General features: G+C 38.2%; 1 protein-coding gene across 1 annotated transcript in view; it reads right to left on the reverse strand.

Annotated features, from left to right (window-relative positions):
• Positions 1–22,349, reverse strand: part of TUBGCP3 (tubulin gamma complex associated protein 3) — a 46,044-nt gene that overhangs the window by 17,741 nt on the left and 5,954 nt on the right. Inside the window, exons 2-8 of the mRNA XM_042867842.1 lie at positions 17,327–17,434; positions 15,472–15,539; positions 13,386–13,463; positions 12,611–12,828; positions 8,183–8,355; positions 5,681–5,799; positions 2,098–2,223 (exon numbers count right to left, since the gene is read on the reverse strand). Coding sequence (XP_042723776.1) covers positions 2,098–2,223; positions 5,681–5,799; positions 8,183–8,355; positions 12,611–12,828; positions 13,386–13,463; positions 15,472–15,539; positions 17,327–17,434 — 890 coding nt within the window. The remainder of the gene's footprint in view (positions 1–2,097; positions 2,224–5,680; positions 5,800–8,182; positions 8,356–12,610; positions 12,829–13,385; positions 13,464–15,471; positions 15,540–17,326; positions 17,435–22,349) is intronic.

Below are 22,349 nucleotides of genomic sequence, written 5' to 3' on the forward strand. Positions count from 1 at the left end.
AAACCCCCTTATGTGTAATTGCACTTTTCATTTCTTCTCACTTGCTTCTTCAGTACATTTTGAAACCTATTAAAGCAGCATTTGTTAAGACAGAGGGCAGAGTAGAGCCTCCAATGAAACATCTGCACGCACTGCAAGTGCACACAAAAAGTGAAAACAGTACCAATGACTTTAAAATCAAAATTTACATTTGGTGCCAATTTCAGCATTGAAAAACACAGATGTTTTTTTTTCCCCAAAATGTCATGGAAAACTGGACACTGTCCTAGAATTAGGTTGTGGATGCCCCATCCCTGCAGGCATTCAAGGCCAGGCTGGATGTGGCTGTGGGCAGCCTGGTCTGCTGGTTGGCGACCCTGCACATAGCAGGGAGGTTGAAACTAGATGGTCATTGTGGTCCTTTTCAACCCAGGCCATTCTATGATCCTGTGAATTCTGATTTAGTCCACAGCAAGACAGCTCAGGAAAGAGAGAAAATGCTTGCTGAAGAGAAAACATTTTAAATGCCTGCTAAAAAAATGGATATTTTTTTCAAATGGGCAAAATGTCAAAATACAAGGCAAGTTTCATTTCATTGCCAATGATTTCTGAGGACTAACTAAAACTTACATATTAAGCAGCAAACACTGAAGTGCAGTATATAGATATACCTCTACTTCAATAACTGTTCTTCCTGATATTTTGTCTGGTAAAAACAGTCATCTCATTCTACGTACATCTTATCTTACGTGTTGTTTAAACATGTGTTTAGACAAGCATTCTTTTAAAATAGTAAGCAAATGAAGCTTTGAAATGCACAAAGCATTCCTGTGCGTAAATTCTTAAAGCACAGTGTACAGCACCTGAAATTGTCAGCTATATTAGCAGTGAAGAACAACAGAATATACTTTTTGTCCAGATACTGACAGTAGGAGTAGAAATGTTTTTATTTGTATACTTATGCACTAAAAATGAGGTAAATATTTTCCTCAAGCAAAATTAACAGCATTAGAACTATGCAGATTCATCTAGCTATCTGCACAGCCCTCTTCTGATTATCTGAAACTACATGTGGTAGCCAAGATACTGAACATTTATATTCATTGAAGAATTAAAGTCCTCCCCTTGCTGTAAGCTTATAGATTAAAGGCAGAGACAGGGAAAATAAGCATAAGTATGGACCTACTAGGTAAATAATTAAAAAATTCACCCATATAAAAGGTGGAGAGTCTGAAGGAAACGTATATACAGTAACTCTACTTTATAAAACATGGAAATCAGCACTGGATCACTAGAAAATATTTATTTGTAGCTAAAAGGATTACTTAGAGTAAGAGACAGAAGGGAACAGAATAAAACATTAGAATAGTAGGAAGCACTACAGTATCTCTACTGACCTCTTAAGAAAAATTAGATTGAAGGGAGAAGCACTTCAATTTCTTTGCAGATTAGGTAGGATGTAATGGCTAGAGGCAAGGACAACATTTCTGTCGACTCAGAAGGGATAATATCCAGTTTTACAGAGGAAGCAAGTGAGAGGAAACGAGAATGCCTTAGCAGTAAATGTGGTTTTGGGTATTACAGCAGCTGTGAAGTTACTGTAGACTACAAATCATGATGATGAAACCTATAAAAACAAAAATTGACATTCTTTTGATGTTGTATTCAAAAGAAAGGGCAGACGATAATGGGATATTTGCATTTTTATGTAGAGTTAATTAGTATTAACACATGACCATCAACATCAGCTGGCAAGACAAGAGCGTCTCCTCATAGGTCACCTGAACAACTGAAAGAGCGATTAGTTCAGAAACACCATCATCTCATTTAAGCAATGTTTTTGTTTGTAGACATGCATAAACACTTCAGTAAAAAAGTGAGATTAAAAAAAAAAAAGGATTCTTTACAAGAAACCTTCCTGCAACATCCCTTTGCCTTCAGTCTTTGACCCACACCAACAGTGGCAGTCCATAAAATGAATAAATTGAAGGATGAATGATCCAAGCCATGAACTCTCTGAAGTTTACCCATCATTCTAGTTTTGCATTTTACTCAGTAGTTTCTAAGGAAATAAGACCAAAATACTGTAGCAACATCTACTGTTTTCAGTGGACCTACCTGACCCACGAGTCCAAACGCACGATCCAAACTCCTTTGGTCTGTGTATTTTCTTATTTTATTATGTAGCCATCCCAACTCCGCAAGTCTGCTTGTGGTGTCTCTGAGAGATTTGGACAAGCTCACCTACAAAATTAACAGAAACAATACCTTGTAAGTTGAAGTCAAAGCATGCTAATCCATTTCTTCCCTAAAGTCTTTCTCATAAAACAAGCCAATTTTCAGGAATGCATGGTTTTAACCTATACTGCAAGGACAGTACCAAAAACCAGACAGCTGTGTAATCAGCATTAAGTAAATACACGTAACCTATGGAAAGGCAACAGCAAGAGATAAATTACTGGCAACTTTGGGATCTTCCTTTTTGGGAATCTTAATCTTGCAGCATTCACACATTCTTTTTACATTCATCAATTTTGACAGTAACAAAAAGGTGATCTAGTATCCTACTTCGTCTTAAACTGAAAATCAAGAATAAAAATACTGGGTCTCCAAAAAAGCTGCCAGTGACTGAAACAAGTGTAGAAACATAAGAGAAAATAATTAGTTACTACTACATGTGAAACAAATCTTTAACAGAATATAATAATCCAGTGCCAGAGTAGGTATCAGAAACCAAACCTTACTGAATCAGAATTCCAAGTTTAAGTTAGATCCACCAGTAACAGCTTTTACTCCATATTTAATCATGTGCATCTGAGCTCTTTTACATTGTTTCTACTTTTTTTTTTTTTTACTAACTGTCTCACTTCATGTTGCAAGCTTGCTTTAGTCCCCTGCAGTCTATTTAACTACCACTATTCTTTCCTGAAACAATAAGTTCTTCCTTCAGTCACCATCACTAACGGCACTGTTCTCCTCTCGTTCTTGCTTGAGATGTGCTTCTACCCCATTGTGTCACGTTACCAAAGAACACATGTAATCAAGTTTTAAAAATTTTGACAAAAGAAAACAAGGAATATGACTTATCCATTAGGCCAAGAGGCAGAAATTGACTTTCACCCACAACACTTGGGCCCGCCTTATCTTAACAGAGAATTTTGTCTTTGAGAGCCACCTGGAACAGTCCAAACACAAGCAAGACGAGCACTAACAAGCTAACAGACTGATGAACATCTAGCTCATTCATTAAGTGTCTTAGGTAGTAGTACAGAAACATGCTTTGAGAGGAAAATCAGCTACAAAATGAGACAGACAGCGTGGACTTGAACCAGGCAGCATCAGTTGATATTAAGATCAGAGTTCAGTCCTTAGCTTTCTTGTTTAGCCATGTAAACACGGCTTCAAGTGCTTGAACAACTTCTGAAGAATAAATTCAAGCTCAAACAAGTATGGTTCAACACACAAAGAAATGCAGCCACAACATGCAATAAGAACTATTTAGAATTCCATGAATTCTAAATTCAACAATTCTAACGAATGGTTGACAAACACTAAACACAATTACACATCCGCAGAAATCAAATGAGGAACAAGCAAAATTGGCTTAGTGTTATTATATTTGCATCTGTTAGATCTAATCAGAAGCTTTCAGCTTATACAGTGCTGAATGTCATCAACAGATCTAATATTAAGGCTGACATTAGAAAACATTCGAGTAAGAATCAACAGCTTGGCAAGTATGTTACTGACTGGAAAATGACTGCATGTTACAAGCATTTTTAAATAGAAGATTGCTTCCATTCTCTGTTTAGACAAAATTGTGCAGCTATGGGAAAACTACATGTTTTGACTTTTTTTTTTTTCTTAACAAGCAGTCAACACAACTAGAGCAGGTACAACATTGCTGGTCCTTTCTCATCAGTAAGTACCAGCTGCAGCTCTATCTATTCAGTCTCCACTGTAGCTCAGTGCAAGTGCAACAAAGGAGGAGGGAAGACAATTGACTCCACAATTAAAACAAAGACAGATAAAGACACAAAGCTCTAAGGAAGCAGCATTATTGACCACGAAGGACTCAAATAATCAAAATCCCAGATTTAACAGAATTAGGGGTTTGAAGTAGCACAGTTGTTTACCTCAAACTAGCCTATGCAACGTGGAATTCATGCAGAAAAGTCGTAAAATCCTTAGCACTAACTTTGTGATCAATCATTACATTTTCTCTATGTTCCTTTAAAAAAAAAAACCTGTTGCCCTATCTTTCCTTTGCCACATATAATCTAAATAAGATATGGAATATAATTATCACAGTGCAAGTGTTGAGGAATTAGAAATTTTGCAGCATCTGCAGGTTTAAAACATGACATCCTTAATCAACTTATTAACACAATTTAAATGAATATAAGGTTTCCATTCCCACAAGCAGCCCTAAACGTCATTACAAACCTATGGGAGGAACAATGAGATATGTCATTTTTTGCTATTATTACAGAGAAAAAAAAAAAAAAGACAGTTCTGATATCATCAACATTAACATAAGTCTACTGTGCTGTTGGACATGAAACGGCCCAAAAGTAGTTCCCAACACTTTTACAATCGTATTGTATGTACTCTTAATGCTAGTGAGATTCGGAGACATCGTCTTTCCATTTGAACAAGAACATAAGAAGCAATTAGCGAGCTGAAACTGAACTGTGATGCAGTACCCTCTAAACATTGAATAAGATGTTAAAGCAGCTAGAGCCAACTGCATGACCTCATCTGAACCCCTGTAACTTGCAACCAAGTCCATAAGGTCAAGTGGCTGCCTAGCATCCATTCTGTATCATAGCTGTTAGTCTTAGACCAACAAAAATGTGGTCAAAAGCCTGCATCTACTTTACATTAATTTTTTTTATACACTGAGGAGGGCAAATGATGGCAGAAGTCCTCAAATAAAGCTGCAACTTAGGAGTCTTTGTACTGGCTTAATATTTTGGGTCTAACTTGGTAGTTAGAAATTGTTGGCCTGGTACTACTTCTGAACAACTTAGAAAATGCAGGTTTCTTTTGGGAAGTAAGTTCAGCCATTATTTTTAAATTTCTATTGGTACATTTATGTTGGTTTTTGATACAGAAACACACAAGAACTTTCAGCCTTCACTATGAAAGCTGTTCCTTAATCTCGCTCATTTACTCGGCAGCCAGGAGAAAGCAGTCAAAAATATTTCCAAAGTTGTGATTTCACAATATTTTGTTTTTTTCCACTTTTCAACTCTGATATTACACTTATCCATTATAATTATGACACTATTTGTGTGCTTATTTCTGAGTGTAAATATTTAGAGTATGCAATATACTAACAGCTGCCATAATATAAAAAAACAGAATTCCATGTCTTTGCTTCTAGATGTAGAAGAGAAAGTAGGCAAAAAACCACGTGGATTTGAACCACCTGAATTTCCTCCTAAAAAAAAAAAAAAAAAAACCCACCCCAAAAACAAAAAACAAACAAAACCCCAAAATGCTAACTTCACTCCATACTGCCCCTGCATTTGTTTGATGGTGACTTTCCTTCTGTCCATCTGAATGCATAAAGCAAGAACTTGGTTTGACTGAAAACAGAAGGTTGCTTAGTAATACTTGAAACTACTCTGTTAAAACTAAATGGCTATTCTTTCCCTAAACATCAACACAAAAAATACAAATCCCCATACAGTACCTTCCCCTCAACTTTATAGCAATTTTCAGAATTGCACATTTTGATGTTTTTGCCATCTATTCCCTGGAAGACATACAAAACATCTCTTACAAGGTTTGCTTCAGTTATCTCAACAGAGCCTAGAAAGGAAAAAAAGAAAAAAAGTGCTTAGATTTGCCAGGAAAATTAAATTCAATTTGATCACAACTTTAAAAATGTATGTAGATGCTCAGCCAAATAAAAAAAAAAAAAAGCTTGTAAAGAATAAATAAAGACATTTAATCCAACAAAGTGAAAGGAAAGTCAAGAACTCTTCAATACCTGGATCAGGTCAGGTAGTATGTTATATTTTAACAAATACTTCAACAAGTTTTAAACTTGTTATTTTTTCTGATCCTATCAACAATGCAAGTTCTGAAGTAAGCTTTATAATAAGTTCACCCTTCTTAGAACAGTTGAAATACTTAACTGGGTCTTACAAGAATAATCTGTAGCTTAGAGTATATCAGAGTTAATTCAGAATAGAGAGTTGCTTATTTAAAAGCATCTTACAGTGTTGAATGTCACTGTTCAGTGTAAAAAGGTGAATAAAAATCAGTCCATCAGCTGTGTAACAACTACAGAAATGACCAGCAGAAAGCAGTATTGTTTGTGAATCTTTGATTTAGTAAAGCTTTTGCTATTCCAGCATTCATTCTTCCTTCTGGCTCATATCTACAGTTGGAGGTTAGATTACATTTGAGATTTAAAGGAAATAACAGATTGAGAAAGATGTTATACAGGCCACTGAAACTATTCCCACCTCCTCTGGGCTATAAAGCTTCATCTCTTTTCTTGACTTCACTTAAGACATCAAGAATGAAGCAATTTCAACTATCCAGACCATCCAGAAATTGAGATGTTACAACATTCTGCTCCCAGATTTGACACTACTCTTATCCTCACCACTTTACCTCTCATATAGATCCACCTACCCAGAATAAAAGCAACAACAAAAAAAAGGCATTCTTCTTTTAGCAAAAGTAGCCATTGCCTTAAGGTGCTATTCAAAACTCAAATTTCTTTCATTAACTCAAGAGATGCACAAGTGTAGCTATTCTCTTTTAGGAGCTCTTAGTGAAATTGTAAATAGTACAGCAAAGCTCCCTGTCTATAATGTCTGTGTATCAATAACCCACAGCAAACAACTTTAAAAGAAAAAAAAAAACCTTTTAATTAGAAGAAAAGATATTCACAGAAATATATCTTCTTGAAATATATCTTCTTGAAAACAGCCTTACACATTCTGAGTGCAGTTCTACTACTTCAGCAAGCAACTACATGTGAAAGAACTGCTGGTCCTTATATCCATTCCACAATCAAGAGTTGCAGTTGACCAGTTCAATGAAATAAGTCTCTACTACTCTTTGTAGCTATCAAGACAGCAAAAGTAGGAGGCAGTACTAGATTTGAGAGAGAGAAGTGCACCCATTCTCTTCCACATCAACAGTAGTGTTAATTTGGTTTTAGCTGCCAAATCTCACCCTCATCTACAAGAGCACAACTCTGTTCTATTTGCTTTGTGTCCTTTTAGCAGTTAAGAGACCTCAACTGCATTTTAACATATTTGACCAGTTCAGCAGAAGCTGGTAGATAGACTATTGTGACTACTTATGATTTTTTACAGAAGAGTTATTAAACAAAAATAATAATAACAATAATAACATTTCTTTTTCTTTTTCTTTTTCTTTTTTTTTTGCCAGAGAGCAGTAGTAATGTAGCATGACATCTACTATTAACTCTCTTATTCAGAAGTCTCCCATTTTTATAGTAAAAGTAGAGTGGGTTGAAACTTCTACAGCAGCTGCTGCAGAGATGACCTGCTAAACAGCTTATCCTCAGTTATGCTTCTGTAAAATTAGAATACATCCTTTAGACATCAGTTTCAAGTTTACAGCCACTTAAAGGACTAAACTGGTTCTTTAACTAAAAATTTATCTATTTTTAATTTTACTGACAAGATTTTTGGTAACTTCTTCAATTAAAATCACTGTAAACACTGTACTAATTTAAATAACAAAATAGGATTAAAAGTTCTATATTCTAATGCAGTTTCAAGTTTTGAAATACAGAATCACAAATGATTTGCTGTATTTCAGCAAGTTCTATTTGAGCTGTTGTTCTGACTTCCTAAAAGCATAGCATCTTTTCATCTACACTAGAATGACCAAGAATGCAGTTATGATCACTTAATTCTGACAAACATTGCAACGAAGTCACAATCTTGTCAGAAGACCAAAATTCCTTATCAAACCAAATATGGGAAAAATAAATTAAAACCAATCAAAGATACTGAGGCCACACAGACTACTCTATTGCATATTTATTTGTATCCTTCTATAAAATACATTTTAGAAACGTTCCTTGTAACATTCAACATGCTACAAAGCTATTTCAAAAGCATTTTAAAAATGCTGGTGGCTATTAATACCAAAATTATTTCAGTTGTAGAAAGCTAACTTTAGCAGACACATCTGTGCTTACCACTTGTATCTCCTTCTCGCCTTGACCTTGGTACTCCACGTGAGACAGCATTTGAAAAGCCTTTTGAGGTAGTGCTTTGTAAAGAAGGCTGGCTTGCAGTTAGAGTCCATGCAAGACGTGACCCTAATTGCTGACGGAGGCAATCTCCAACACCAGGAGCTTGATAGGATTGTCTAAAAGGACAAAAGAAGGAAATATCTTCAAAACTTTGACTCTATAGTTATCAACTAGTTATAAAGTTATACAAGTTATAAAAGATGGCCTTAGCTTGGGAGCAAGGAATGCCTCTGCTCCCCCACTCATTGCACCGTAAGGCCATGCATAGTACTCAACTCCATTGTAACTAATGAACAAGAACAAAGCCTCCAAAACACTGCAACTCTGTTGCGTTCAGCATTACTAAAGCCTCAACAGTACAATACTGAATTTAGCCTGTTATGGTTCAAAAAGAAGGTACATCAAAAAACAAAAGGCAACGTGTATAAAGAGAAGTACAGGAGGAATGATGCACACAGAGCAATGTAATTTGGGTTGCCCAGCTAACTAGCTACAGGCCTAAGGAGAGAAAGTGAAATTGCTATGAAATGGTAATCATAGAATCATAGAATGGCCTGGGTTAAAAAGAACCACAATGATCATCTAGTTTCAACCCCCTGCTATGTGCAGGGTCACCAACCACCAGACCAGGCTGCCCAGAGCCACATCCAGCCTGGCCTTGAATGCCTCCAGGGATGGGGCATCCACAGCCTCCTTGGGCAACCTGTTCCAGTGTGTCACTGCCCTCTGTGTGAAAAACTTCCTCCTAATATCTAACCAAAACCTTCCCTGTCTCAGTTTAAAACCATTCTCCCTTGTCCTGTCACAATCCACCTTCGTAAACAGCCGTTCTCCTTCCTGTTTATATACTCCCTTCAAGTACTTGAAGGCCACAATGAGGTCTCCCCAGAGCCTTTTTTTCTCCAAGTTAAACAAGCCCAGTTCCCTCAACCTTTCCTCATAGGAGAGGTGCTCCAGCCCTATGACCATCTTAGTGGCCCTCCTCTGGACTCACTCCAAGAGCTCCACTCTGTACTGGAGGCCCCAGGCCTGGACGCAGTACTCCAGATGTGGCCTCACAAGAGCAGGGTAGAGGGGAACAAGCACCTCCCTCTCCCTGTTGGCCACTCCTTTTTTAATGCAGCCCAGGACACAGTTGGCCTTCTGGGCTGCAAGCACACACTGCTGGCTCATGTCCAGCTTCTCATCCAGCAGGAGCCCCAAGTCCTTCTCTGCAGGGCTGCTCTCCTGGAGATCTTCCCCCCGTTTGTATAAACACCTGGGATTTAGATGAAAAGTTGATTCTGTCATCACAAAACCCCACATAGATAATCCATTCTGACACAAATCTAAATACCATTTATTAGATGTCCAAGGATGCTAAACTGATGTTAAAACCAGTCACAGGATTTCTGCCGACTTCAATCTAAATATGGAGTTCTTATTCTTATAAATATGAATAGGTCATTATCTCTAAGACCTTATTACCTTATATAATGTAAGGTCATGACCATTGGGTAAGACCTTACATTAACAACAATCCTTGTCAGTTATGAAGTAGTTTTTTGTTTGTTTTTTTTTTTTAAATAAACAATTTGTAATAGCAATGGGATTGTTATATAACTACCTAAAGATTAAAATATATATTTCCCAAGATAGGACTTATTCCACTCCCCTTTCATCTTAATAAGGAATCATACAGAAACCCTTATTTGTAAGGGAAAATCCCTTTGTAACCCAGAAGAAAAGACATCACAGTAGTCTTTAACATCTTTCTAACTAGCTGTATGAGCCATCAAAAGGGGTCTGAAAGATTGGCTAGCCCAGGAAAACTTAAAATTGAACTGCACATGTTTAACAAATTCTTTAGAATTCTCATGCCTTTCATCCAATCAAATCGAAGAACACCCCAGTGAATTACACCATAAAAGATGAAGCAAAAAAATAATGATACGCAAATACAGTGATGTCACACAGAAGAAACACTGATAGATTTGGTCACTGGTCAAATACCACACAAGAGGAAGCAGTACTAATGCACGCATGGGAAAGAAGTACAAAGATCAGAGTTCCACTCAACACAGAAGGACCTAGTCTATAGATTCTGCTGTCAGGAAACTCGTAAGTCATCAGGAAAAAAGAATTTGCAGCAAAAGGACACTGGCACAGACATCTCAGTAACTGCAGGATCCAAATAAAATCTCACTTCTTTTGAGCAGTTTTCCACTGCTATTTCTGGTTATCTTGAAAGTACCCAATAAGCATTTTTCCTTTATCATGGAAAACATCAGAAATGAACGTGCAATCGTAACAGTAATCAATACCTGCAAATTTGAACATTTAAGAAAAGACTTCATCTATCAATGATGTGCACTATTTAGTCAGCTTAGTACGCTGTACTCAAAAAGCAAATTTCACCTGAAATCCTGAGCTGACATGACAGAAAAGAATCCACCTATTTTGTGTCTTTACTAAAAGTTCTGCAAGACTTCCCTTTTCAAGTCTTCTTGTTAGCTTCCTTAGCCAGTAGCCACTATGAATCAGAAATATTAAAAGCCATCTGAAAGGCTAAGAAGAATCTCTTACTGCTGAAGAGCTAACTGTTAGTTTTATCTTCAATCACCTTAAAACATACAGTATGAAAGATAACTAACATGCTATAACATAATTTTCATCTTGGAAGAAAAACTGTAAATTTCCCCTTCATTTATTTGTTGTATCTATGCAAAGCACTAAATACATCCCTACTGCTGCTAGGATGGTTCAATAGCGTATGACAGACTCAGTATTTCCAGCTTCACTAAGTCTGGTTAGGATGGAGTCTATTTTCATCACAGCAACATGTGTGGTGCTGTGTTATGGATTTATATTAATCATAAAATCTAATTAATGCTAATTTTTTTTTTTTTTTTTACTGTTACTGAGCTGGAAGGGGACACAATGAAGATGATGAATCCAAACCAACCAATGGGATATTTCATACAACATAATATGCTGAGCAAGCAAACATCAGGAGAAAGACGAAGACACAACATTGCTGGTTTTGCCGTTTGTCTTCTCAAGGAACTGTTACCTGCTTTGCAGAAAGTGGCTAAGCATCTTTCTCCTTATGGGGCATTAAATAAATATTTTGCTTTGCTTGCGCGTACAGCTTTGATTCACATGTTCAATTGTCTTTACTTCAACCCACAACTTCTCCTCCTGTTGTCCTGACATGAGGAGTGGGAGCTGTGAGTAAGCAGCTGGGTGGGTCTTTAACTGCTAGATCAGGTCAATCCAACACATTAGGAAAAAAAGCTGAAAGAAGCTTTGTCTCCTCAAGTTTCTCCATCACTTCCTGCTGTGTGTATCTAACGTAAGCAAGAAGTAACCAAACAGCTCAAACTCCTACCCTGAGATTCAGAGATGTAGATTGACTAAAAGGTTAGTCTACCTTTCAATTTAACACATTAGATGAAACAGTCATAGCTAACTTAGTACTGCTTTGCTCTGTGCTACTTTCTCTGAAGAGTTCAATACTTTCTCTGAAGAGTTCAGTTGACTAAGACTGTTGTGGATGCCCCATCCCTGGAGGCAAGCAAGGCAAGGCTGGATGTGGCTCTGGGCAGCCTGGTCTGGTGGTTGGCAAACCTTCACACAGCAGGGCACTTGAAACTAGATGATCATTGCAGCCCTTTTCAACCCAGGTCATTCTGTGATTTTGTGAGATGCCGGTCTCACTGGCCTGTTCAGTAGTATATTGGATGGTACAGATGTAAATACCAGGGAAGGTAACTGCACTTCAAGATCGAACTTTAGGCCTGGGTAGAAAAGAACAAGCAAGAAAACTTGTCCACTCAAGATGCAACATTGTTTCAATATAGTACCCAAGTAGCAGAGAATATGCCTAAGAGCCAGATCTTGACTTGAAAATGGTAAACATCAAGTTTACTATTTCAGCACTGGCAGAGGAACACTTACTTGGTAAAAGGAGCTTGCCTGAGAAAAACTCTCACGAAGTTTTTTTGTTTTTTTTTTTTTTTTTAAACAGAAGAAAAATAAAGGTGGTTTTAAAGGATTTCAGAAAACTAAGACATTTAAGACAAGATTTGGCATTAGAATCCAAGAGCAGATTCAGTAAAACATCAGCTGCACAACAGGCACTTAAGCTTATGAATAAATAAACTTGGCCAGCCAATTACAGTTTCAGATCATCATATAACAGCACCTGACATTCAGAAACTTCCAGCTGAACTCTTCCACCTACCGAGGAATTCCCAAAGGGATTCAACCAGAGAGAATGGGGGGGGGGGAGGAACAAAATAAAACAAAAAAAAACTCCAAAAGGAAGAATAAACAGCTCATTGCCAGTCTTCCCCAAACCCATCTATCAAACAGAAAGGCTTAATTTACCCTGGAAGGAGTGACTGTGGAGTTGGTGTTGGGCCATTCAGGGCATACAAGTTGATGCTGCTGATCCCACTGCTCCCCATGCTGCCAGAACTCTGGGCAGACTGAGCACTGCGGTCTTGGTAATTCAGCGGAAGGCTCTGAGGTCTGGCATAGTAATAGGGAGTTGAGTGAGCATCCCGTGGCAACGCTTGAGCAAAAAGTGTGGCATAACTTGACACCTGAAAAGTGATTTGGAAAAAAGGAAAGAGATGTGAATAAGTCATGTCTTAATTGCACTGCAACAGTCAAGAATACAAGAAAGAACTGAAGATCATGATTATGCAAAGAAAATAATTTTGTTACAATTAAGACAAAAAAGCAAGTCCCTGACTGTAAGGGAAAGTTCCTCTAGAAATACAGCTTATTTTTGCCTGTGAATTGTCATTAGCTATAGCTGCAAAAAAACTTTGGTGCTAGCAAAGCTGCAACTAAAGAAGGAATTTTCTTCTTATCATTCCACTTCAAACTTACTTGCACATGAACAGACATTACACCACCAAACAGAAACTAAAACCATCTAGCAAAGTCAGAAGTCAGACTACAAATGATAAACAGCTCATAATTTATAAAAATGCAAACACTTGTGTGCAAGATTGAGAGAAAGAATACATTTGACACAACCACACACACAACCTTGTTTCCAAAAGTGTTCATCAGGTCTGAATAGCAACTCTGTGACATCTCAACTAAGCAACAGATTTATTGTTTCTAGAAACTAACAATGTCTCTCGCTTACCTTGTTAGATTGTTTACGTGGATCTTCACTGAGGCTAAGCAGGAGGTAGAGTATTGACCATTTATTTTTCAAAATGCCCTTTCAAAAACAAAAACAAAAAAATCAAGTTGGTCGTAACTCTCAATAGTTTTATGTTTCTTTTTTTAAGTCATCCAGTCAACTGTGCACATATAAATAACTTTACCACACAAATACAATTAACCTTGAGTAAACCAGGAATGTGCAATGTGGATTCCGTAACAGTATTATATGAACTTTCTCCACTGTGTTAAAACCATGAACTCTCTCACCTGCCCTAAAATCAGCAAGTATATTCAATTTAAAACTTATAGCTACTAAGAAAGGCAATTATACAGAGCTGAACTTCGCTGGCATTCTTACATACTTCACCATTTAAAACACCTTGGACTTGCATCTAACACCATAAGTAAAGACAACAAACTTCTGGTATGACTGTTAACAAACAGCATTTTCTCCAAAGGTTCTTTCAGAAAAGAAGTCTTTTCTCCACTTTCCTCTTCAACTTTCTTAAGGGAGGCTTCAAAAGTTTGAAGCTGAAATAAAAACTAGGGCAATTTGACTGTTATACAGAAAAACAGCAGGCCCAGCACTGCTAGCTGGGTAACTGGAGGAACTGTCCTGCTCTGCACAGCCTCACCTTGAGGTACTGGGTGCACATTTAGGCATCAGAGTATAAGAAAGATAAAACTATTAGAGAACATCCAAAGAAAGGCAACAAAGATGAAGGGTCTGTAGGGCAAGATGTGTGCTCAGCACAGAGCAGAGGAGCTGAGGGGAGGCCTGATGGCGGTGCAGCTCCTCCCAGGGAGCGGAGGGGCAGCGCTGAGCTCTGCTCTGTGTGACAGCGACAGGGCCCGAGGGAACGGCATGGAGCTGTCAGGGGAGGGCAGCTGCGGGTCAGGGAAAGGGGCTGCACCACAGCGCCGTGGGCATGGAGTGGGATGCACAGGGCTGTGGGCACGGACCCAAGCATTCAAGGTGTATTTGGACAATGCTCGCAGACACAGGGTTTGAAAGCTGGGTGCTCCTGTGTGGAGTTAGGAGACTTATTTGAGGATCCTTGTGTATTCCTTCCAGTTTAGGATATTCTACGATTCATTTGTTTTTGTGGAAAAAGACAAAACAAAAAAACCACAAATGTACGAATGACAACTGGAAGTCTTATTTTATTAAGGCTCAGCATATTCTACTGTGCTGAACATTCAACCTTTATGAAGAAACCAGAACAGATTAGCAGAAGTCATTTTTCGCCTCCCTAAGCTAAATTTCTCTCCTCACATCTTTCCCTCCTTTAATTCAATATCCATTGTTCTCAGCCATGGCCTTTCTATATGCCAACATTTAGTCAGGAAAACAACAGACAGTGTTCTCTGACAAACGCTGGTTTTAGCACAGCTATCACATTCAGCAAGCCCTTAACCTTGAACAACAAAGATCTGGAGTATTTAAAAACTCAGAAGCATGAGGACTCTTTAAATCTGAGATTAACTAAAAATGTAGAAACTTACAAAGCACTGCCACAAAATGAGAAAATTCTTCAATTTCGTATACTAAAAAAGTAAACACTTCTATTTGTACAGAGTTCATTTCTTCCTATAAAGTATCTTTTTAAAAACTGTAGTCAAAAAATTGTATCCTTTATTCTGTTCAAATTTAAAATGTTTAATTACAAGCAAACTGCTGATATTTTTATATATAAATACATACATAATTAAGATATACACCCAAGTTTGTAATTTTTGAACTTTTCACCAAAATTATACAATGGTTGAGGCAGGAAAAGACCTCTGATGATCATCTATTTCAATACCTCTGCTCAAAAGCAAGACTATATACTGCAGACTACCCAGAGCTGTGCCTAGTCAGCTGTTGAATTCATTTCCAAGAACAGAGATTCCACACCTTTCCTTGGCAACCTGATCCAGTGCTCAATCTTCCTCTCAGTTAAAGAAAAAAGGAAAATAAAGAAGTTACTGACCTGAGCACTGAAAACAACTCTAAAACAACCCTAATATCAAAAGAATTTGAGTGTGCTTTCAGTTTCTTCACATGTTTTTTACACTACCTGTGAACCGAGCTTTCTGTAGAGTTCTGAAAACAAAGCAGCATCTGCTTCCCTTCTTTGTCGCACAACTGAAAGAGATAAATATAGATGAAAAGAACTAGAACAAGAATAATAATCAATAATAATCATGTCAGAAACTATATTTTATTTTGGTAAATAGGAAAACATAACCAAGAAAGCATAACGATGCTTAACTGTTTTGCATTACTTACTCAGACTTCTGAGTTTTTCTTCACATTATCTGCATTTCTACCCTTGAAAGTTCTTGCAGGGGATATGACAAAATGTAAGTAGTAACCGTTTCTCTTATTACAGCAACAAAGATGTTTTTCTAAAGATACATATAACAAAAAAAAGCCTTTTTAAAATCAATCGTGCCTTTCTGTAGGGTTTGGGAATCAGCACATAACTGAAAGCAGATATGGGTTAAGAACACTATAAAGCAACTCATTAAAACTATCATTCCTTTCTTGCTTTCACTGCCTAATACAGAAATAAAGTAGCAATGCCACTTGTTCCAAGTTAAGAAGAATTTCAAGGTCGCAGAACTTCAATATATAAAGGAAAGTAAGTTTTGATCCCTGTCTGTTATGTAACAGAAGTCTTTGCTAAGAGGAGTATTTTTAAGCTTAAAGATATCTTCAGAAAATGCCAACTTTACACCAGAAAGAGTCATGTATAAAAAAAGGTAAGGCAAACATTAAAGAAACATTAATCATAAAACAGTTGCTGCTAGACAACAGAAATGCTAATTAGTATTAAAAGGCACTACCACGTACTTTTTTTTTTAAATCAATTAAGTCACCTACCACATAGTAACTCCAAAATAAATGTAAAGTTGGGGGATATATGCAGTCAGTTATTCCATGGCACTAAAATCAACCTACAAGCTGAAATTGAGGGGATGGAGGATGATGGAGATAATCAGCTTCACGGGGGCAACAGGCCCCAACAGAAGAAGCTTATACACTGCGGTGCTGCCTAGTGCTGGCCAAAAGATACAGAAACTCAACATGCAGGAAAGTGTATACTGTAGAATACAGGGTTTTACAGCTGTATCTAGAGAAATTCTGATGAGCTTATTTGCCTGTGAGTAAGTAGCGGAAGCCCTGCATTACCAAAAAAAAATACAAAGATACTTCAAAAGGTTACAACCACAGGGTTCAGTTATTCTAATTCAATCATCCTGACGAAATGTTCAAAGTTCCTGAGCACAAATAGAAGCTTTAATTTAATCAGTAACTGCTCCTGAACATCCTACTGTAGAGCTGAAAGCATTACTTGGCTTTATAAGAATGCCTCACGCTCCAATGGGATTAAGAGCTCAACACTCAGAGCAGCACAGAGCAGAGTGGAATGTAACTGCAATAACTTACTATCACAGTCTAATGTTTTGGCTTTGGGAAGATTGTTGTAAATAAACTTCTAGGAAAACAAAAGGCAAGAAATATCAGGTAAGTTGCATGAACAGTGATTCCATCCATCCCCAGGATGGTCATTCATTAAGATTCACATGCTCATATGTGCTCATGAAGTTAATTGTGCAAAAGCATACCTCAAAGGCATCAGTCTTCCAAAAAGAAATATGAATTTATGAAGTCAGAATAATATTAAAATGAAAGAAAAGTAATGTAAATTGCTCTTTATTTCTGTGGTGGCTAAGATGGAAAGTCAATGGCTTGTACAAAAGCAAGGGAAATTTAAACTGAGCATCTGAACTCAGGAGAGCAACTGGGAGATTCATAGAATTGCCATCACAAGATTTTCAGGGGCAGGCAATAACAACAGTAATCAGTATTAGGTAAGTGAGGCAGAACATTTCCACCTTCAGAGGAATAAACAGAAACGCACGTACGTTCTTTCTTGATTTTCTCTGCCACGAGAAATTCATCCCGTTCGACAGTAGGAGCAAAGTTGCTTCCGATAACTCTCACTGCATACTGGAACTGTTGGGCTGCATCAGCTAAAAAAGAAAAAAAAAAAAAAAAAAGGGAAACCCACTCAATTAAGCAGACTGCTAAAGTACTGTTAAAAGACAAAAAAAAAAAAGCAAAGAAGTTAAAGGCACAAGATTACATAGCTGTGAATGAACTTGGCATAAAGCGTACTCAGCTTAGATCAGATACTGTTATATTATGCTACTCAGATACACTTCTAACCAGAGGGCAGTGAAGTCCAGCTTACCCTGGGGGAGATTAACAACAGTTCAAACACACCTGTACACACTCTGCAAATTAAACATATGCAATTTAATATTTCCTATGCTGTGCTGGTTGAAGAGACACTTAGGCCTGCTCAGCTATTAGATTTCAGGAGGCTCTGCAGCACCCAACAGCCTGAAAAGCTGTGCAGGACTTGCCACAGTCACGCAATTCAGCCTGCATACAGAAAACATTGCTGTGATTGTTCCTAAGGAAAATAATGTTTAGAAATTAATTTTCATATCCACTTCCACTATTCTCTCTTATCACCCTTTAAATTAAAAAATAATAACATTAAAACGATTCCCTGAGGTCTCCATGAGAGGACTGGCAGAACAAACTTCCAAATAACCTTCCCTGAGGGTTCAGAATGTAGCATAAGCTCAGCAGTAAAGCATTCTCTTTGGTCTGCCAGCACAGCTTTAGCAATATCAGACACCACCTCCTGCCCAGCCTGCAGCCAGATAGCATGAACGAACAGATGTGGAGGATAGAAGATCTGAGAAATTTCTGAAGAGCCACAAGGAATAATAGCACAAGCTGGCAGTACTGCAGCTGAATAATTCTGAAGTATTTCTGAAGATACAACTTAAAATAGAGCTCTACCAAAAAAAAAAAAAAAAAAAAAAAATGTAACCTTAGTGGATTTACAGACTTCCCGTACATTTATGATCCCGCAGTATATCACAAAATGTATACCTTAACACTTTTGTTTTCCCTCCAATTTTACAGCAATTAACAATGCACAGCTTTGCCTTGCAAGCAATGATGTATTTACTGTGTTGATACAACTTTCTTTCCCCCCTCCTCCCCAAGAAAATTTAAAGAAAACATAAGTCAGCATTTCAAAAAGGTTAAAATGCTGTGTTTCCTCTCTGCTGTTCCCTGTGTTTCTACAGTTTAAGGTCAAATTCAAACAAACATACAACTGAGTTTACTATCTCCAGTCATCTGCTGCAGGGATTACAAAATCCAGCAGAGATATATACAGTCTCCAAAGGCTCTCTGGAATTTTATTTCTCCGTAAGAACTGACTCAGGATGACAGCTACACATAGCTGTAAGGCACTTTTTTTGTTGTTGCTCTTGTTTGGTTGTGCACACCTGTGTGAGAGACTGATATCATAACTGGGACTTACCTCCCAGCTAATGGAAGAAAAATCTTCAACTTGGCTATTTACATGTTTTCCAATCTCCCTCCAACACTAAAATTTAAGACTACGTGTGCTTTTTGCGTCGCAATGGAATATTGATGATGAGAGAAGCAGAAATATGTGTGAAGATCTCCAGACAGAAGTTTTGGAGATTTAAACTTAAGTCCTCAAGCTAATAAAAACACAATAGATATGTCATCAACAGTAAGTAGCAGGGTTGTTTTTTTCTGTAATAGGAAAGCTTTAACAAAGCTCATAAATAACCTCATAAACAACCTTCTATGTCAACATTAGTGATAGCAAAACTAGTCAAAGCACAGAAACCTAGCCAAGTTTTTCCATACTGTCCTAACAAGGCATCTGAGAAAGTCTCAAGTCAAAAACTTACAATTCCATTAAGGAATGCTGCAGATTAACCGTGCTACATGACTAACGGTATGGTTCAAAGAAATCCACTCCTTACACCATAGAATGGCTTGGGTCGGAAGGGACCTCAAGGATCATCAAGCTTCAACCCCTCCACCACAGGCAGGGCCACCAACCTCCACATTTAACACTACACCACATTTAATACTAATACACATACAGATTTGCACTGGAAATTCAAAAGTACCATAGTAAGACTTTACGTTTTAATTTATACAGATTTTCTTGTCTCATTCATACAGAGCCCAAATTGTCACACAAGGAGAACACATCGCTAAGGAAGGCTCCTCAGCAGCAGATTATTTGTTATGAGTGTGTAACATAACTTCACCTGTAGTGCTTAAATGTAATTTAATTCAGATATCTGTCAGCGGAATAAAGAATCACGTCATTCACAACTAACAGACGTATTTAATTGCTTCAAAGATCATTACGATGGCACGCAAGCGTAAAATACATAGCCGTGTGTCAATATATGTGTACACACTTTCCCATCAGAAAGTGATTCAGTATGACTCTCTCACCCTAGAGCAGAGCAAGCTATCAATAATTCAATATCTACCATCTACCCAACCATTTACACTTTCCTACAAACAACACAGGATTCAAGATGAATTACAGCCAAAGGCAGATGACATTTTAAAGTCATAGAAAGTACAAGTGGAGCATGGAGAAGCAATGCATAAGAAGAATGTGGTGGAGACACAGCACAAGATGAAATTCAAAGGAAGTGTTCATGAAAAAGGAAGGTAACTTGGCCATTATATTTACAAGAAGCCAGTAGTTCAGAGGAAACACTGCAGTTCAGAATGCAAGCTAAAACTCCAGGACAACTGTTTTTAAAAGAAGTTCAATAAATCAGAGAGTAGTTAGTTTCTTGAAGAAAGCAAACTCTCTCCACTAGTAATTCTTCTCGCCAGCTGTCTCTTCTCACTCAACACTTCATAAAGTCATTGTGAAACAATGACACACTAAATCACATGCAATGGTCCACACGTGGCTTTGAATGACTACTGCTGGAAACTACTCAAACACAACCACTGTAATCTAAGACATGCTCAAGAAAAAATGCTCATTAGAAAGGAGTCTGTACGTAACATGCCAGTGCTTGTGGGAGGGGGATGTGCTAGTAAGATTTGTACCCTGGTGAAGGAAAAGGACAACACACCTTTATGTAGGAAGAACACAAGGGCTGCGATGAGGTTGGTGGCTACAGAAACACCTGAACATGGTCAAGAGAGTATTAGAGCTTATCCCACCCAAAAGGTGGCCCAGCTCAGGTGCATTTACACTGCATGCAGCATGGATAACAAACAGGAGGAGCTGGAGATCATTGGGCAGTTGGAAAACTATGATACAGTTGCCATTATGGAAACAATGTAGGATGACTCACACAGCTGGAGTGCTGTGACTGATGGCTACTGACTTTTCAAAAGCAACAGGCAAAGCAGGAAAGGCAGTGGCGTAGCCCTCTGTGTTAAGAAAGAATGCAAGTGCGTGGAAATTAATGATAGTGATTATAGGGTTGAGAGCTTATGGGTCAGAATAAAAGCAAAGGCCAATAAGACTGACATTATCATGGGAGTCTGCTACAGGCCACCCAACCAGGATGAAGTGGATAAGATACCTCATAGACAGTAGGGTGAGGTCTCGAGATCTCTCCCCCTTGCTCTTGTGGCGGACTTCAACTTCCCAGACAACTGCTAGATTTATGATATAGCACATAGGGAACAGTCCCAAAGGTTCCTAGAGTACATGAGAGATAACTTCCTGACATAGCTGGTGAAGGAGACAACAAGGGGAAGCAAAATCCTGGACCTGCTGTTTGTTAACACAAAAGGTCTTGTGGGGTTGTAAAGGTTGGAGGTCATCAGGAGCAAAGAGATCATGAAATGATAGATTTTTCAGTCCTTGTTGAACCACAGAGGGGAATCAGCAGAGCTGCTACCATGGACTTCCAGAGAGCAGACTTTGGTCTCCTTTGGACCGTGGTTTAGAGAGCCCCTTGGGAGATAGCTCTGGAAGGCATAGTAGCCCAGGAAGGCTGGGAACACTTTAAACAAGTGTTATGGTTTTATGATTTGTTACCAGTATTCCACATCATAATATCATGTAGTGCACTGAGAGTTAGAGTCAATGCTCCAGTTCCAGAACAGAATAACTATATCTGCTAGAGGACTGTTTGTTGTTCTGTTACCATTTCCCCCCAGAGGGAAAGAAAAAAAAACTGATTGCAGATCATGGGACTCCCCTTCTTTTTGACCACCTGACTCATCCCTGTTGTGGGTGCCATATCACCTCAGCTTACTTAGAGTAAGGCCTTAAGCTTTTCAGACACTCATTTCATCTTATTTATTAGCTCCAATTCTAATTATATTGTACCACAGCATGTTATTTTGCATGCCAATAACTTATTGAGTAAATCAGTTTGTTGCTCCTCAGATCACTGCTTCTGTTTTGTTTTTAGGCCCAGCTCTTCATCCCTTTTCCTGGGGCATGGGTCCATAGTTCCCCTCCCCCCCCCTCCCCCCCCCATTAGTCATGGAACCAGGCTTGAAGCAGCCCATAAACCATTGACAGGAAGTTTATTTCAAAAGTGCAGGAGCTGACCACCCCCACATCACAGAAGATGAGCTGATGGGGAAGGAGACCCGTCTGGCTGAACAGAGGCCTTTAGCAGGAACGCAGGAACAAAAGGAAAGTTTAGGAAACTTTAACAGAAGGAAAGGTCCTTGGAAGATGGGGCAAGCAACTTTTAATCCTCATAAGTATGTAGTGAAGCTGTGCAGGGAGAAAATTAAAAAGGCCAAAGCCAGCAAGTACTGAACTTAGTCACTAAGATGAAAGACAACAATAAATATTTCTATAAATATACCAATAGTAAGAGGAGGGCAAGAGAGAATCTCCATTCCTTATTGGGTGCAGAGAGCAACACGGTGACAAAGGATTAGAATTAGGCAGAGGTGCTTAATGCCTTCTTTGCCTGTCTTTAATAGTAAGACTTGTTACTCACTGGGAACGCAGCACCTTGCACTGGTAGACAGGGATAGGGAACAGAATAGGCCCTGCATAATCCATGGTGAGATTTTTGGACCTGC

Source organism: Lagopus leucura, unplaced genomic scaffold (assembly GCF_019238085.1).
Source record: "Lagopus leucura isolate 7727_CA_CO unplaced genomic scaffold, USGS_WTPT01 Super-Scaffold_100001, whole genome shotgun sequence".
NCBI classification, from domain to species: domain Eukaryota; kingdom Metazoa; phylum Chordata; class Aves; order Galliformes; family Phasianidae; genus Lagopus; species Lagopus leucura.